General features: G+C 30.9%; 1 protein-coding gene across 3 annotated transcripts in view; it reads right to left on the bottom strand.

The window, feature by feature from the left end:
- LOC118194171 (HEAT repeat-containing protein 6) overlaps nucleotides 1–18,514 on the bottom strand; it is a 138,995-nt gene that overhangs the window by 98,006 nt on the left and 22,475 nt on the right. For all 3 annotated transcript variants that reach the window (XM_085814039.1, XM_085814038.1, XM_085814040.1), the window contains exons 3-4: nucleotides 8,132–8,272; nucleotides 3,863–3,978 (exon numbers count right to left, since the gene is read on the bottom strand). In XM_085814039.1, coding sequence (XP_085670165.1) covers nucleotides 3,863–3,978; nucleotides 8,132–8,272 — 257 coding nt within the window. The remainder of the gene's footprint in view (nucleotides 1–3,862; nucleotides 3,979–8,131; nucleotides 8,273–18,514) is intronic.

The raw sequence follows: 18,514 nt of genomic DNA, 5'->3' as shown, positions 1-18,514 counted from the left end.
GCTTGAACTTTCGATTATGTCAAATAGAATTTCTGATATGTATTTACTAATATGTAAAGGATCTACAAAGCGAAAGTATGTTTCGAAGTCCATTAAACAAAAAGTGGAATTGCTGCAAAAAATGGATAAAGGCATATCCTTTGTTTATCTAAACTTTAGCGTTTGTTTATCTAAACTTTGTTTATCTTTAACGCCGCGGTGCGCAAGGAATTGGAAGTTGATCTGTCAGCACTATCCTTATCTTCAGGGCAGATGTTTTTATTTTATTTAGCTTATAATTCCTTACTAAATGTAGTATTTCATCTCGATGTACTCCATCTTTGATATGACTTAAATCAAATTCCTCGTCATTATAATTCAATTGAAAACAAAAAAATTTTGATTGAGAAATTAGTCGGTATTCTCAATATACAGCAATTATAGGACTTGAACAGCGGAACTTTGTAACTGAAGAAGAAATTATGTCTGTTTATAGAATTAAAGAGAATGTATTATCACATAAAAAACGAAGCAACTTAAACAACTTACATTGAAAGAAATGTTTAATAAAGTAAACAAATAAATATTAAGCCTTTTTTTTTTGTGTGTGTGTGTGTGTGTAAATTTTGATACCCTTTAGATCATAATTGTTCTTTATTTCATAAATTACGGTTTCATATATTTAATTTTATAATTTCTGCATGCCATCTTACCAGATTTAAACTGATGATCTATAATCCGGAAAAATCGATAATCCAGAATCGCCGAAGTCCCGACGAGTCCGGATTAACGACTTTTGACTGTATAAGAAAGGCATGAAATATTATATGAGAGAGGTATGTGACAATTTGTTATCTTGTCCTAATGTTAAAACTAAGGAATGCAATACAATTGCAGAAATTGCTGAAAACTTATTCACACATGGAGAAAAGTAACACATGGGATGTTCTTCCCTCACAATGGGTTTTGTTAGAGTTCTGTCAGGAAGTTACAAAATGTTTTCTTATTGCTGTTCACAAGAGTTGGGAAAGATGGGAAGGATACAGAAATATGCCAAAATTTACGAATATGGTACTGAAAATGGTAAGGTTTTAATGAAAAAGTATCCTTCTATATAAAAAAAAGTTATCTAAAACAAATGTTAGGCTGTTTTGCTTTCTTGGAATATAATGCATTCCTAAACTAAAAAAATTTACGAAATATGATTTCCTATATTTTATAGAAATATGAAAATACAATTTCCCAATGAAATCTAGGGTCTATGACAACTGGCAATTTTTTAGAAAACTTATGAAAAATAAACCCTATCTTTCAACAAACAGTTGTTAAATATTACACTTATAAGAAACAGATATTTTTGCAAACACAAAGTTTTTTTTTTTTTTTTTTTTTTTTTTTTTTTTTTTTTGCGTTATTTGACAATTACAAAAGTTTTCTTTTTCTTTTTTTTTAATAAATTTTTTAATGGTATGTGGATGTGTAAGAAAATTCCAGTTTTTTTCCCTGCTTAAATATGAACAATAGAAACAATATTTTATTTTGACCATGAATCCTGAAAAGAAATCCACTTTGCTCCCAAGCAAATGGCAAGCTTACTAGCAGTTTAATAATGTTTTGTCACCAATGCTGTGACAAGGATCTTCCGCCAAAATTTCAAAATACAATAAATAGAGCACATTTATTATATAAAACTTGATTGATATTATTATAATTATTCAATATGTTTTACAATTCTATATATTAAATTACATTGAATTAAATTATTCTTTAGAAAAAGAGCATTTTTGAAAACTACAAATCACGCATCTGGACAGGGAGAATATTAAAAAAAACAGTACTTATAAATTTTAAGATTTAGCTTTTTATAAGAACTTGTTTTTACTTTAAATAATGAATATAATATAGTTAAAATTATTTTTTATAAGCTATCAACATGACACCTATTTAATTGAGTCTTTGAGGTTTGGTTTCTTCTGTTTCTTCAGTCAGGCTGTATGATTGCAATCTTGTATCCTCCTTTACATAAACTAAACTGGCTTATCAAAGATTAATGGGACTTACGCAAAATCAATGCAAAGATCTTATGAGTGCATTGTAACATTATGCTTATACATTACAGGCACCAAATCACACTGTGCCGCCCAACTGGTATAGTGGTTAGCGTCACTGATTGCCATGCCGAAGCGCCCGGGTTCAAATCTCAGAGAAGAGATAGATGTTTGTAAATGTATAATGTCTGTGCGGCATGTGGGCACTCTAAAAAGGCAAGCCAAAAATTCTCTCGAGAGGTTGGTGGTAGGGGAAGAGGGGCGAGAGACCCTCAGACTCATCCCCTTGGAGTGCTCTCCATCAAAATTGCGGGGGGCGAGACTTGAGCTAAATCCCACTGTCACCTTTAAGGTGCTTTAGGCTGTTGCCAATGACAGCCGTAAGCAGTGGAGTAACAAGCATAATTGGCGCCCGGGGCAAAATACCTTTTTTCCCTGCCCCCCCAAAAAACTTATAGTAATATGATGTATAGAATATATTAGTAATACGAAAATAATGCAAATAATAATAAAATGATGAATCTGCCATAAAATACTCTAAAATACATTAAGAATAGTCACTACCTAACTATGCTAGCATTGAATTCGGAAATGTATCCGCGTTGGAGATTCAGTTTCTTTTCTACTACAGAGTAACATCTTGCAGTCACATTCACTGCTCAAAACAATTAGGGGATACTGTGAGTTTGGTATGAAATAACCATATAATCGACAACCTTTTTAACTAAAGAAAATAGAAGAGATTATAAAGGAAAATTAAAACGTTTACAAAGTTGGGAATATGCAAATTTAGTCTGTGACGTCGAAAACTATACATTTTAGATAAGGAGAAACCCGCAGCATTCCTTTTATAGTAGGAGATCAACACACGTTTACTGCTTTGTAGCAGTAAATATATGATGTCTCAGCAAGATGACTTAGTTGAATTGGTAGCCAGGCAGGCCATCAGTCATTTACAGGAGAGTTAAATGTAATCCATTGTAGCAGAAGCACAAGGAGTTTCCCAAAATGTCATTTCCAGACTATGGAATCGGTTTTGCGAAAATGGATATGTTTAAGAAATTCAGGACAAAGTCGTGTTATCGTTTTAAAGTAAAAAGCAGGAGTTATATGTGCATTTTGTTTAAAAAAAAATATATCTCGATTTTAGAGAAATAAAGTGGTCAGAAAGAACGTTTTGTATGAGGAGATATTTGGTTGACGTACTGCAAACATTTTATTACACATTTTATCAGACAAATCAAGAAAATAATTATATTACAATAATTATTAATTTTAAATATGCTTTCTAGAAATCGATCAAAATAAAAACTGAAATTTTATGAAAAATCTTGAAACCATTGGCGCCCCTCCGCAAGCGGTGCCCAGGGCATCATACACCCCCTTGCCCCCCCTCGCTACGCCACTGGGCGTAAGTTTGTGCTCATTGCCACAAGGAATTTCATAGGCTTGGGTTGACTATAGGTCAGACAAGTGATCATTAGCAACAAAAACAATCACACTGTTTTTGTTTGTCAGAAATGGTTAATGCAAAAATGTATACATACAATAAAATCTACCAAAAATAAACAAATCTCTTTGTTCTAACAGCCTTTACACCACTGACAAAAGAAACAAAGGACAAAAGGAGCAAAGGCTTTTGGGGCAAAAAGAAAGCTTTCACAATGTTTACAGCACATCTTTTGTAACTGTACTTTATGAATACCTCAATCATCTTAATTTGATGTATCTTGGGTAATAAGTTAACTCCAGAAACTTAATAACAGATTGCTTAATGCAAATGAATCTAGAAATAATAATAAAAAAGTAAGAATTATTGCATAATTCAAACTCACTTCACAAGAAGACTATGCAGACAATTAAAAGCATTAAAGTGAACGCTTTTATCAAACTTAGACGGAATCAGTAATTGCACCAAAACTCCATTCTTGCCAATTAGACTCTCATGAAGCTGCAAAAATATAATAATAATAATAAATACCATCTAATAGATAAAAACAATAAATATGACATTTTGCAAAGGAAATAAATCAATAAAATAAGTGATATTTTTCTTATCTCTTTAAAGACATGTATTTCAATAAACTTCTGAAAGAGTTTATATTTAAAAAAAAATAAATTATTTTAGCTGCTACCAAACTGACAAAGCCAGAGGCGTAACTAGGGATATGTAAAGTGTATGTTGCTTAAGGGCTGGGATCTTGGAAGGGGACACTTGGACATTCTGCTAAACTAGAAATTAATATTTAAACTTTATATTTAAAAAAATGAAAACTAGTTCTGATTTTTGCCTGTAAAAACATACATGTAAGGATATTATGACGTGCAAAGTTACAGTAACTTCCCCATTTGCTTCGTTTAACTTGTCAACAAAATGAGTACAAAAACAATGGAGATGCTATTTTATACTTCAGAATTCAGAAAAATGGTATTTATTATCATGATTCAAAGGAAACCTGATACTTTTTCTGTTAACGGAGTGCATGTTACCATATGCAGTAACCTCTTTACATTTTATAAGTGGGCAACGTTTAAGTTATTCCTATGTGCGCAGTGATCTACTTTCACTTAACATCAGAAAATTGCACAAATTCTGTATCATACACATTAAACATTATGTATAGTACACTGTATTATATGATATATTATTATTAAAAATGAAACCTTTGTTCCATTATTAATTAATATTTAATTAACTCTAGATTGATATACCAGAACAATGTTTAAATACTCAAAAAAAAAAAAAAAAATCTGCAAAAGCAATCTGTATTTTGTGTTCAAACATGGTTCAGACAATTAATTTAATAACTTAAAGTTTTGTCTCATTTTTAACTTTATTTTAACCACATTTGCCAGTTAAGTTTTCATTGCCTAAATCACAGTTATTATCAGGTCTTTTTTTGTGTATGTGTGAAGCTTTACATTAGTCACTTGGATTTTGTTACAAAGTTTATTTTTGGTGCTAAGCAGCACCCTGTCAGCAAAAAATATCAAAATTTTCAATCAAGTTTCAGAAAAGCACTTCCAAGTAAGAAATCTATGACCAGTACAAGCAATTTAAAAGTACATGCTGTTTGTGAAAAGGTAAAAGTATTAGATGGCATTCCTTAAAGTTCTGTACTTTCCTATCAATGACGACTCTATACTGAAACCTCCCTTTAAGAAAAGCTTTCTTGTAAGCATGTAAAGTTGCCAAGTGTTCTAATCAAAGAGAAAGCATCAATTTGTCAATCTGATCACAAACTGAAGTTGCTCTATTTTGAGAGAGAAGATATTTATATTTATTTGCATACCAGTGTATTGCTGTACATATAGAAGTACTGATTATCTTTAATGTATTTTGATTTTTAATAAAATATTTAATATTTTATTAACATATTTATTGGATGTTAAACTGTATCTAATTCATAATTTTTATAAGCATTTGCACCACTAATTGAATCAATGAATGACACTTCTGACACCTTGTAGTTTTAACTGAGCTAAAAAATCAATTATCTGCTGTCACTTAAAAAAATTTTTTTTCATTATGTTGTATAAATTTGACCATTATATCTGAACTCAAATTTTGTGTTTACATGCAATGAATATTTGTATTTTAACTAGTAACAAATAAAAATAATTAATCATTCATTTTGTATACTACTGTTTCTTGAATTTGAATTGGCAGAATTGTTTTGTTAAACTAATAGAGGGATTAGGGACACTTTTTTATTTTCTTTCTTCATGGCCCTTTTGCTTATATTTAATGGTACAGGGTTATTTCCATTTGATTAGGCATAAAACCATTATCTGGTAGATTTTCATGCTTGGCAACAATGCACTTTCTGATGTTGTTAATGAGAAAATGCCAAAGTGAATGTGATAGTTCACATTAGCAATACATGCCAGATTTTATGTGTTGCTAATAGTATCAGGGCAAAGTCAAATTTTAGAAATGATGTATTCTCAATGAGCTCAGCAAGCATCTTCCATACCAGAGAAAATCAGTCAGAAGAATTTTTTTGACTAACTTAATAGATTTATATTTTATTCATATGTAATACTATTATATTAGTAATCAACTTAAAAATTTTCATTATCGATATAGTATTAGCTTCATGTGTTAGCTTCTAATAACTAAATATAAATATGTGCCTATATGTATGTCTTTTTACTTGAACTGTGAATGAATAAGAATTCCACCACATTTTTCACTCTAGCCTTTTGAAAAGGGGGCGGGGAGAAATTGTTTGGTAATAATAAAGAATACAATGGCTATTCGTATAAGACAAGGGATGACTTGTGGAGTAGTTTCTAAAGGAAGCTGCCTCATATTAAGTTGTTTTCACTTTTTGTCAAGTAGTTTTTCCACTTTTTGTCAAGTAGTTTTTCCACTTTTTATCAAGTAGTTATTCTCCTTTTTTGTCAACATATGGTGCCAAAGGCTTTATTTCTTCTTCCTTAAATGGCATTGTATTCTTTTCCACCACATTTTTCACTCTAGCCTTTTGAAAAGGGGGCGGGGAGAAATTGTTTGGTAATAATAAAGAATACAATGGCTATTTGTATAAGACAAGGGATGACTTGTGGAGTAGTTTCTAAAGGAAGCTGCCTCATATTAAGTTGTTTTCACTTTTTGTCAAGTAGTTTTTCCACTTTTTGTCAAGTAGTTTTTCCACTTTTTATCAAGTAGTTATTCTCCTTTCTTGTCAACATATGGTGCCAAAGGCTTTATTTCTTCTTCCTTAAATGGAACTTTTGGTAACTTTTTGTCTATTATTATTGTTCCAGCACATTTCCCCTTCCCCATTTTCACTCTCACACGAGAAGGTTCTATTTAACCTTTAAAATAGCTTCGCAAATGTATGCAATTAATGCTGATTCTTGCTGTATAGAATTTTTAGCAATAGATTAATTAATTATGCCAAATCAAACATGGATTAGATGCTTATATTGGGAACTGGGGGAAAAGAAAGAGACAAACTTAAAGAAACATGAAAAAAAAAAAAAAAAAAAAGAGAACTTTAAAAGAATTCTTCATTTTTTCCCCTAATCTTCTAATTTCATACGACTTTCTTCAGAAAACTTAGAATTGCAAATAATATGTAAAGTTTGATATATATTTAAAAATTACAGATGGATCTGAAGAGTACAAGTTAAGCCCATGTGTAATTGGTAGTCCCTCTCTGCTTTTATGTAAATCAGGCCCGAGTGTTAATATATACAATTCATTTTCTGTTCAGTTTGCATGCCATATGTGTCAACAAGTAAATTCATATGATTATACAAAATCAACACTGATTTTTTTTTCATTTGAGCTTCCTCTGGGAAAAAAAAAAAAAAAAAAAAAACCATCAACTGGGAAACTGGGAGTTAATTTTTTTTTTTTTAATTTATTTATTTATTTGCAGATTTTATGCTGCAAGGGCATGGAATTTAAAGAAGCCGAATGTAAGTCCCATTTCCAAAATTAATTACCCCTCTCTTCCAAAATTAAGAAATCTCTATAATATACAGATTAAGTTTCTGTTCTAAATTAGGAAATGCAACAAACAGAATAAATTTACTGGGAAAAAAAAAAAGTTTTTCACAAAATAATTCTTAAATATATAAAACTATCAATACAGTTGAATTCACTATAAGTACATGTTAGTTTTACTGGTAACCAAAATGCCAAAGTAAAAATGCAGCCAAATTTTTAAGTGCTTTGCCAAGAAAGGAAAAAGTACTTTTAAATTAAGGAATTTTAATGGACATGCAAAAAACAAACAAACAAACAAATAAAAAATCTTTATTTCTAAAAATGCAAATTTCAGTTTTAAACTCCTATGTCATAATTTATTTTCTGGGGTGGTATAAACTAGCAACAGCAGTTAAAATGACAAAAAAAAACCCAACAAGCACATCCCTCTCTAGAAAACATGCAGCAGCTTCATAAAAATTATCATCATTCTAAACCTGAAAAAAAAAATGAGCTCACAATTTTATTACTTAATTTGAGTTACAGTGTTAAGTTTGCTAAATTGTCTGGCAATTAATTACTGGTCACCGGTAAAACTAACAGACAACCTATTATGAATACATACATATATAAAAAAAAATATTTTCAAATCTTATCTTACCGTAACTACTTTATCTGCATTTCCAGATAGCAAGGCTGAAAGAGTAATGAGTAGATCATTTAAAACCCACTCACCAGACATTCTAATTGCTGAAATCATAAATGAACTAAGGGACTCAATACATGTAGCATGGAAAACTACCTGAAAGATAATTTGTAATTGTTCAAATATTCATTTAAAGAGAAGAAACTAAACATACATATTAATTAAATTATTAAATATGCACTTGAATTAAATTCCATACAGAGAAAATTTATATTTTTCGAAATTTCAAAAAAGAATTTTTAAGAAAAGCAGATGTTTTGGAATACAAATTTTTGGCATTAGCTTATTATCTGAAATGAGAAATATCATCTGCTACTTTTATTCTTTTTTCAAAATGTAGCACATCAACAAACTGTGGATTAAAGTATACATTTCTGCACTTTTCAAAGAGAAATATTCCTATTTCATAATTCAAAAATGCTACACAATGCATAGTATTAAAATTTCTACATGACAAATAAGCAACATTTTTAATCATAAACGGCAAAACCGTCAATCATTACTTCTATATGCAAAGAAGACTCCAAATGAATATCTAAAAAAGTATGTATAGTATCTAAAGTTAAATCAATGGTAACAACATAAAGTCCTCTGATGCAGAAATAAATTGTAAACCCCTTAAATACATCTGTAGCAATAAACCACAATCAAAGTTTCAGATCAATTGATTCTACATTGCAAATGATCAAAACATTGTACGACAAAAAAATTTACACATTCAAGGACAAAAACCGAAGCAATTATTTGTAATGTTTTTTCACCATATTCGTTTTCACACTTCAGAAAGAATTAGATAAATGCACATTTTACGTCCATATGTTATAATGCTTCTAACCACAAAAATTTTTAATCATTTCCAACTATTGTTAGAAGTTTTCATCCAGAAACAGGAATTAAAATTACAATATTAGATTTTGTTTCATTGCTGGGTGAAACCTTTTTTTTTTTTCCAATGGCAGATTATGAACAGTTACAGATTTGTAACAGAGTCCGTTAATCTATACTAAGGCCAGATAAGGCATTCTCTTTATTATGGAGGCACCTAATAGGCAGGTCCCCATTGCCTCCTATGAAGGAACAGACAATTACAACCATGCCTTCTCCGCGATTCGAACCCAGGCCCTTTGGTATCGCAGTCAGGCTTCCCTAACCACTTTTTGTATACTATCTGGAGGAGCTTTAACGTATGAGTGGAAAAGAAAGCTCACTTCTGAAAACTCTGTCTTTCAGGTGGAACTCATAGCAATCAGAGCAGCTCTTCTCCACCTGAAGAATAATCCCACAGTGCCCAATATCATCTACCCAGACTCACTCAAGCCTCGCTGCGATAGCTGGAATTCGTTCTCGCAGTCCTATTGTCAGCAGCATTAGAGTCATTCTAACACACATGCCTGCATCGCAAAGACCCGCACACATCTGGGTGCCTGCTCATACGGGAATAGAAGGAAATGAGAGAGCAGATGTTCTCGCAAAGGAAGCAGCAGATTCATCCACTTTGCGAGAAGTCCCGACCCTTAGACCAGTCTCGGACCTAAAGAGTCGGACATTCCATCAGCTCCTAAGAATATGGCAAGAACATTGGGATCAAACCTCCACAGGGAGACGTGTTTACAACCTCATTCCCAAGGTCAAGACAACAATCCAAACTAATAGCAATTACATGACGTATTTCCTCACTGGTCACGGGCCCTTTCTTTCATACCTCTGCCACTTTGGCTTTAAAGAGAATGGTAACTGCGAATGTGGGGAGGAAGGTCATCCAGATCATCTTGTGTTCTCCTGCCCACACACAGCACTTAACAGCCTCAAGCAACCAGGAGCCAGATCCTGGCCACATTGGTTTCAGAATCTACAAAGTAACAGAGTTGCCCAGCGGAAACTGAAAACAATAATTGACTACTGTACTAGCAATTACTCTTCTGACGCTGGAAGATAGTAGCCATATACTACATACTTGAGTCGTATCTAACACACATTAGGTTCTAACAACGGCATTTCTAAGCACAGTTCTCTTAGAAATAGACATCACAACTTCAGTATGGCATTAACTCTTCTTGAAATGGGACATTTATTAACCTGAAAACAGAATAATTGCTCTGCAAAGCCTAGCAGTATGCACGTTAGAAATATATAAGCTAGTTCAATGTGTCAGCAACAGAGTATGTATGTTAAATATGTAATTTTGTATTTATGCCAAGCCAGGTTTTCATACACAAAGTTTGTACTGTACCTGAATGTTGTACTGTATCTGTACATGTTTATATCTTTTATTTATGGTACCTAATTTATACTAAGGATCACGCATACCTCAATGTCATGCTTCTTGTAAACTTTAAACTATTATGATAACGTATATATATGGGTGTATATATCAATATGAGAGTATGTATATTTCTATTTGTTTCGGAATATCTATGTATGTAAGTTTGTATATATCTGTATATGAGTTTGTATTTATATGTATATACATATATTTTGATTGTACTCTTCTTCAAGTGCCTTGTATGCACATGTATGTATTTCTTTGTACATTGTTGTACTCAAGTACCTTGTAAGCATATGTATATCTCTTTTTTGCATTTCATGCCCAGGGCTGCGGCCTGGTAGCTAGTGGTTGACTCCCGCCGAGTTGGTAACCAATTCTGCATGGATATATCTATACCTGGGTCGGAAGCCAACTCAGCGGTTTACCTCCCCTAACCCCTATACCATCTGCAAAGAATATGTATTGCAAAGTACTATTTTAAAAAAGAATAATTTGAACAGTAAAATCGTTGGCTAATATGAGGCAATAATTTTATTATTGACACTAACACAAATTTTGGTGGCATTTGGCTAGAAGAGGCATCAATAACATTTTTACCAAACTTAACGAATGTTTGAACCAAAAACTTATTCGAGTAGGTTGTGCAGTGCACATTTTACAGTCTACACAATACTATTCAAACAGCATCTGACTAACTTCCAGTGGATCTTGAAAATATTATTTCAAAAATTTATTCGTATTTTTATATATATATACTGTGTGTGTCAAAAGTTTGAAGGATTTTTGTGAAAGCACAGAAATCGAATATAAAAGAATTATTGGTTACAGCAAAGCATGATGGCTAGCTCTTTTACCAGCTGTAGAAAATATTTTAAAGTATATGAACCATTAAAATCATACTTTTTATCACAAGATAAATGTCCAAGAATATCGCAGCTGTTTTTTGAAAATGACACATCACAAATTTGTCTTCATTTCATCCACAACCAAGCTACATTATTTCACAATGTTGTGAAAATTATTGAAGGGGAAGTGTCAAATGAAATCAATAATTTAAAAACAAAATTGTGAGAAAGAATTGATAGCGATTACGTTTAGTTATTCAAAAGGACATCACTTGGAAGAACAAGGTGCCATATTAAATGACCTGATTTTCTGAAAGAAGTCAAAAATTTTTATAATAACTACTTGGAATATCTTGAAGAATGAACAATTCAATTCGAGGATATTAAAAACTTTAATTGGGTAACATTAAAAAAGAAGATTTTATGGGAATATGTGAAAAAAACTTTTTAATATATTCGTAACTATTTTTTGAAAAATAATATTTGTGAAAATGTTCTTTTTGATGAGGTGTCATTGGCAAAAAAAGATGCGTTACTGATGAAAAAATTACATTTTGGTTGTTTGTCTGCAAATGTGGAAACAGACAAAATATGGACGGAGTTATTGCTTCATGTTAAACAGACTAATATTCCTTATGAAAATATTTTGAAAATTGTAGAACACATGTTCTCTCTTCCAGGAACAAATGCAGCAACAGAAAGTGTTTTTTCTAGTATCAATAAAATATGGACAATTGAAAAAAACGCTCTTGAACATTAAAACTTTAACTTGTGTTAAGCCTAAAATATAACTTGATGAATTCATGTGAGAAATTTCACGACATTTTAATAAATGATCCGAATCTATTGCAAAGTATTCACTCGGATAAAAAATTTAACCATGAAAGAAAATCATAATTTTTTTAAATAAAATATTAAATTAATTAAAAAAACATAATATTCAAATTATTATTTTTTACAAATATTTTATAGTTACCAGTTGTTAATAATAAATATATTTTTCTTGAGATATTGGTCTGCTTTCATAACTAAATTAAAATTCTCATTTCATTCCACTTCATTGAGTGACCCAAGAGGCCAAATTTTGCTTACTCAACGAAAGTGCAAAAATAACCACTAAATGAAATTACAAGTACTTACTGACAAGTAAAGTATCTGAAGATAAAACGTGCAAAATTGCAGGAAAAAAAATAGTCTTTGTGATAGCTATTGGTTTTAGGTCTCAAAGACTCTTTTTCTTACAGCTTTGCACTTCATATACTGTTGGGTTGAAGAGCTGATTTTTCCAAACCAAAATTTCCAATTAGACTGTACAAAAAAAGTTATACATTATGCATCAACTGATTATAATACTTATATTAGAAAATTTTATTGCTTAGTTTTTATCAAACACTCAAAAGGTAAAACTGGTTCACATGAAAAAAAATCACTGAGATTGTCAAATCTATTTGTCAAGCAAAACAAAGAATTTCAGAGAAACAGTGAGTTTGGGAAGGAATATGCTCAGAAATGAATGAATATTTCTTTATACAAATACCAGACAGAGGCATCAACTCTACTGAAGATAATAAAAGAACATAATACATGAATGAAGAATAATATTCAGATTGTTGGAGTGCTTGTCAGAAGAAGGAAACAGAAAAAGCCTGTCTTCAACATTCTACGATGTTCATAAATCATAAACACAAATTTTTAGATCCAACATCTGACCCAAATGGATAGAAAACCAAATGATTTTCGTGTGGCCAAATAGCAAATAAAAGAGAAAGAGGAACAGCTTGCCATAACTGTATTAATATTTAGGAGAATTTTTGCAGTGATATGAATGAAAGTTAATATTTCATTTTATAACTAGTACAGGTTGAACAAAGGCCAGCACCTGTACATATGCCATATTAAGTATGTACACTGCTCCCAAAAAAATAAAAAAAAAATTTTAAAAAAAAAATGGGACAGTGCTACATCTCCCGTTCTACTGGGCCAATTGACAAAATTCAAACTGTGTTTTTCATGTCTCGAAAGCACGACTTAGGATATATATTAGATTTACATATAGCACTATTCTAACATAGGTATTTTGACACAAAATCGGACCTTTTTCTGAAATAACATAAAAAAATTTTTTCGTATTTCCATTCTAGAACTAAAATTATGCCAGAATGCCAAGTTTTGTAAAAATCGTACGAATAGTTTTTAAAATACTAGCTCTCAAAATTTTAGCTCCTCAATGTTAATTGAATTTGGGAAATATTTATTAATATCTCTTTTTTATTAAACTTTTTTTATTTTTCCTTTCACATTTCAAAATTTAGGTTCATTCCAAATAAAACTTACCCATTTTTTGTGTTTTATTTTTTAAATTTCTATTTTTAAATAATTTTCATAAATTTTTCGAAAAAAATTTTGAATTATACCTATAAAATTTTTACAATCATTTTAAAGTAGGTGTATTTCTAAGCATACCTGCAAAAAATTAGGCTTTTTTTATTCAAAATTTTCTAAGATATACACAAATTTACATATTTTCGCGTTTTGAAATTTGGCATCTTTTTTTTGAGCGATAATAACGCCAAATGTGGTTTATGGATTTTTGTTACAGTGAGCTATTTTTAACCTTAAATTTAAATAAAATTTTACAGAGAATTAATTATTGAAATTTTTTCCCTCAATGATGCGTAATAAATATTTATTAATACTATATGAAAAGCTTTTTTTTTTTAAAATTATAGATGATATTATTCAAATTTTTAACTATTTTTTTAAATTTCTCTCTTTCTTCCTTTTTTTTAAAAAAAAAAATATTTGTAAGAGTAAATTTTTATCTTCAGCGTTCTTCTGCTACTTTAACTTCGTTTAAATCGAAATGTCTAAAACCGAGAACTTTTGTTTGATGTTTATTTGAATTTTATGAAAATATTTTATGACATTAACTGCATAATTTATTTCTAAACAAGCTGTTGCTTATGAAGTGGCTGAAAGAGCAGCTGATACTAACATCCATGTTTTTAGAGCACAGTATATTTTTATAGAAACATAAGATTTAGAATAATCATTTTTATAAAAGTCAAATTATGATATAAACATACAACCCTCTAGAGACCGAATTAATGGATGTTCAATGGTTATGTAGAAATGATCTGCAGCTAATTAATGGATGGATAGTCAGCAGGTTCTGTGGACAAGTAAGAATAATTACATAAACGACACCCAACATTCTGAATTCAATTCACAACGAGGGTATGATGTTTATTAAATGAATTTAATAAGCTTTTAGACATAAAAAATCAACTCACTTTTTATTCTAAAATGTATATTTATGCATAGCGTATTTTCATTATATCCTTAAAATTCTAATTTAGAATGTAATTGTCAAGAACTGAATTCTAATCATCAGTAATATAATAATTATTACGGTTATTAATAAATCCTTCTTATAAAGTAATTGCAAATATTTCAAAAAACTTTCTGTCTGAATGCAAATAGTTCTAATTTTATATTAATCAAGACTGCACACGATATTATTTATTTGCACTTCAATTCTTACCGTCAGCTCTAGAAGTTACAAATCAATTATATTTAATTAAGGAATAACTATCTAAACTCAGAAACAGCATACCGTAACAGCAATTCAATTATTGGCGCCGTATCTTTCATGTTACTTCCGATTGGCAAGCTACATGATTTTTAATGAGTATTCAGGTTTTGCTAGTAACTTCACTTGGTAATCGCGCTTAAACTAAGTTAGTTGGTTATTTGAACACAGAAAGAACATGGGAGCTTTTTGGTTAAGATGCTTTCATAGAGAACCTTTGTAAACAGAACCTAGAAAACTACGAACCATGCAGCCTGGGTTAGATTTCGCAACAAACAATTAGAATTTTACAATAAAATCTTCAAAGGGTCCATGACACTTAGCCGAGAACCACTTAGCTGACGGGACATTTAACCGACAGGACATTTAACCGAGAAGGACACTTAGCCGACAGGTCATTTAGCTGACATGGACAGTTAGCTGACAAGACATTTAGCTGACAACGACACTTAGCCGACAGGACATTTAGCCGGCACGGACTAATAATTTAGCCGACAAGATATTTAGCCGACAAGAGATTTAGCCGACAGGGCATTTAGCTGACAAGACAGTTAGCCGACATGGACAGTTGGCCGTCAGGACATTTAGCTATGGGACAGTTAAATGTCAAGACATTTAGTCAACACTAAGCCGACAGTGAAGTTTAGCTGAGACATACCCAATAATTATTTAAATTTACAATCAATTACAAAATTTGTCGACTTCTCCATAAGTTCAATATTTAAGTTATATTTTTTACCGATCAGTAAAATTCAGTTTTCCATTCTTGAAGACCTCATACGTGCTTTTAATTATTGTGTTAATTTAGCATTGTTTGATATGTATCTTGCTGTTTGCTGTATATTGGCCAAATTGAAAAAGTGCTGAAATTTCTCGTCAGGGAATATGAATTAAATTTCAAAAGGTAAAAGAATTTTTGGTACTCTTCTGTTTTGAGGGCGTAAAAAAAATTGCAATGAAAATGTATGCGCAAAAGTGCCAAATCTAGCAAACGCGCTCATTTAACAGTGCACCAAATCTAGCGTACGCGCAGGTTTCAGATTGCGTAAGTTTATATAGTTCTATATTTCTTAAGACGTCATTGAAATACTAATTTAATTTTTAAATCTTTTTTGATTTTAAATCCTTTTTTGATATCCTATGGATTTAACAATTTGGGAATTGCCCATGATGAAAAGTCGGCAATAGAATTTTGGGTAAAGTGCAGAATCACTCACTGCTTGATGCGTTTTTAAGAATTGCATATACTCGGTATCCATGTGCACATCGACGTATTTTCACTTAAAAAAAAATCCCAGAATTGCACAAAAATGGCACTGCACACCCCCTTGACTTTATCTATGTACACATCGACCTATTTTCCTTTAAAAAGTAAAATAAAATTGACAAAAATCCAATTTTTATTATCATCCTTGTAAAAAGCGGCAAACAAATAAGTGGGCGATTCTGCACTTCTGAATTCTAATTATGAATATTTTCAAAGAAAAGGCATCATTCATTATTGAAAATTATGTGTGAACAACCAACGAGATGAAATTATGCTTTAGCGATAAGTCGATAGCGAAATAGCAATGCAGGCATCCATTCAGTTATGTTTAGCAATTTTTATATAAATTATAATAATGATCTGAAATAGTTATTTACTCTTATGCTTCCATTCAGTCATGTTTAGCCTTTTTCATATAAATTATAATAATAAAAAAGTATTATATGACATTAACCTTTCATCTAAATTAAAATATCAATCTTAGATAGTTATTTACTATTATACTTCCTTTCTTGCCGCAATTATTAGGATTGCCGCAATTATTTTGGGCAGCATTGGCATCAACAATAGTTTGGCGATTTTTTACAGTCCTCGAAACCGAACAGTACTGAATTTTTTTAGCTAAGTACGGCAGTCACTTAATTACATTGTAATATGGGATCTTCAAAATTTATCTGTAAAGCTTCTTCATTTAATCAAATTTCACATCATTAATAATTTTTCTTGTCTTCCAAATGCTTTCAAATTTCTAATAGCTTTATGGTACATTACTATTTTGCTCATCACACAGTGTTACATTCCTTCACTTAAAATATCGTTTAGCTCCTCCCACTAATGAAATTTCCTTTCTCTGTCATGAAAAATCTGAATAATGCAATAAAAATTATTGTTATTATTGAATTATACTTTTTTATAGAAACATATGGCAGTGAGGGTTAGTTTAGCAAACATATTTTATTTTGTTATTAAAAACATTTAAAAAAGGGAATTTTTAAGACCAGCAAGGAGTATAAATTATCTGTGACCTCTATAGTTCATGCCACCATCTTTGAGTTAAAAATTCTGTAACATTTTATTGACCATGCTTCTCACTTAAAATATTTACTTAGGTTAATGTTTATAGCCCTAAACTAGTGCATAATGTTGAATTTAGAAGTAAAATATTTTTTTATCCATAACTGAAGCTGCAGAAGGAGGCGGCCACAAACCAAGTAGGGCGGAACAAAGCGTTAGCATGCGCATATGCGTTTACACGTGCGCAAAATACGTTTACGCATGCGCGTTTAATGTATAACGAACGGTATAAGCTAAATTTAAGTAAGCTAAAATTATCTAATTATCTCAGTTAATGTTACAGATTGCGTTGTTCCTTAATCTTCTAATTGGATTCATCTTATTATTTTTTGCAGACTGTTAGAGTAATTTTATAAAAGTAAGCTTGAACTTTCGATTATGTCAAAAAGAATTTCCGATTCTGGAGCTGTCAAAGGATCTACAAAGGAAAAGCATGTTTCAATGTCCATCAAACAAAAAGTGAAATTGCTGCTGCTATGAATTTCAGGGGGGGGGTGTTTCTCTAACCATTCCAAAATCTTTTTATCAATTTCACGCTGCTATGCCGGGGGAAGGGGGTAACGTCGCGGCACGCAATGAACTGGAAGTTGATCTGTCAACACTATCCTTATGTTCAGGGCAGAAGTTTTTATTTTATTCGGCTTATAACTCCTTACTAAATGTAGTATTTCATCTCGATGTACTCTGTCTTTGATATGATTTAAATAAAATTCCTCGTCATTATAAATATCATAAATACACATCAAATAGTTTTCTGGTTGCAATTTTCTAATTTCGATTATGCGTAATGTATGCTTTATGCATGCGCGCGTTGAAAGAAATGTTTAATAACGTAAACAAATAAATATTAAGCTTTTTTTTTGTAAATTTTGATACTTTTTAGATCATAATTGCTTTTTATTTCATAAATTATGGTTTAATATTTTTTATTTAATAATTTCTGCATGCCATCTTACCAGACTTAAATTGATGATCTATAAACCGGAATTGCCAAAGTCCCGAAGAATCCAGATTAAAGACTTTTGACTGTATTATGTACTATGTTTTGAAAGTAGCGATGTGTAATTTTTGGTGCAAATCTCACCAAGCAGACTTTATTGGCGACAACATACACATAACAAATTTTAGCAAATGTTAGTTCTAAGAATTTTTTATTCTGAAGGCATAAACATTTTAATATCGTTTAAAATTTTCTAAAAAGCCAATAAATAAAGACAATAAATTTGTAAAAAGACATTAACTTAAGAATTTACTATGCTTTCACGGTTCAACATCCTGATTCATCGGTTCATAT

The sequence above is a fragment of the Stegodyphus dumicola genome, chromosome 3 (genome assembly GCF_044657685.1).
Source record: "Stegodyphus dumicola isolate Sdum_Otavi_A_Nest chromosome 3, ASM4465768v1".
Lineage (NCBI taxonomy): Eukaryota > Metazoa > Arthropoda > Arachnida > Araneae > Eresidae > Stegodyphus > Stegodyphus dumicola.
The sequence above is the reverse complement of the archived record's forward strand: the minus strand, read 5'-3'. Positions and strand labels throughout refer to the sequence as shown.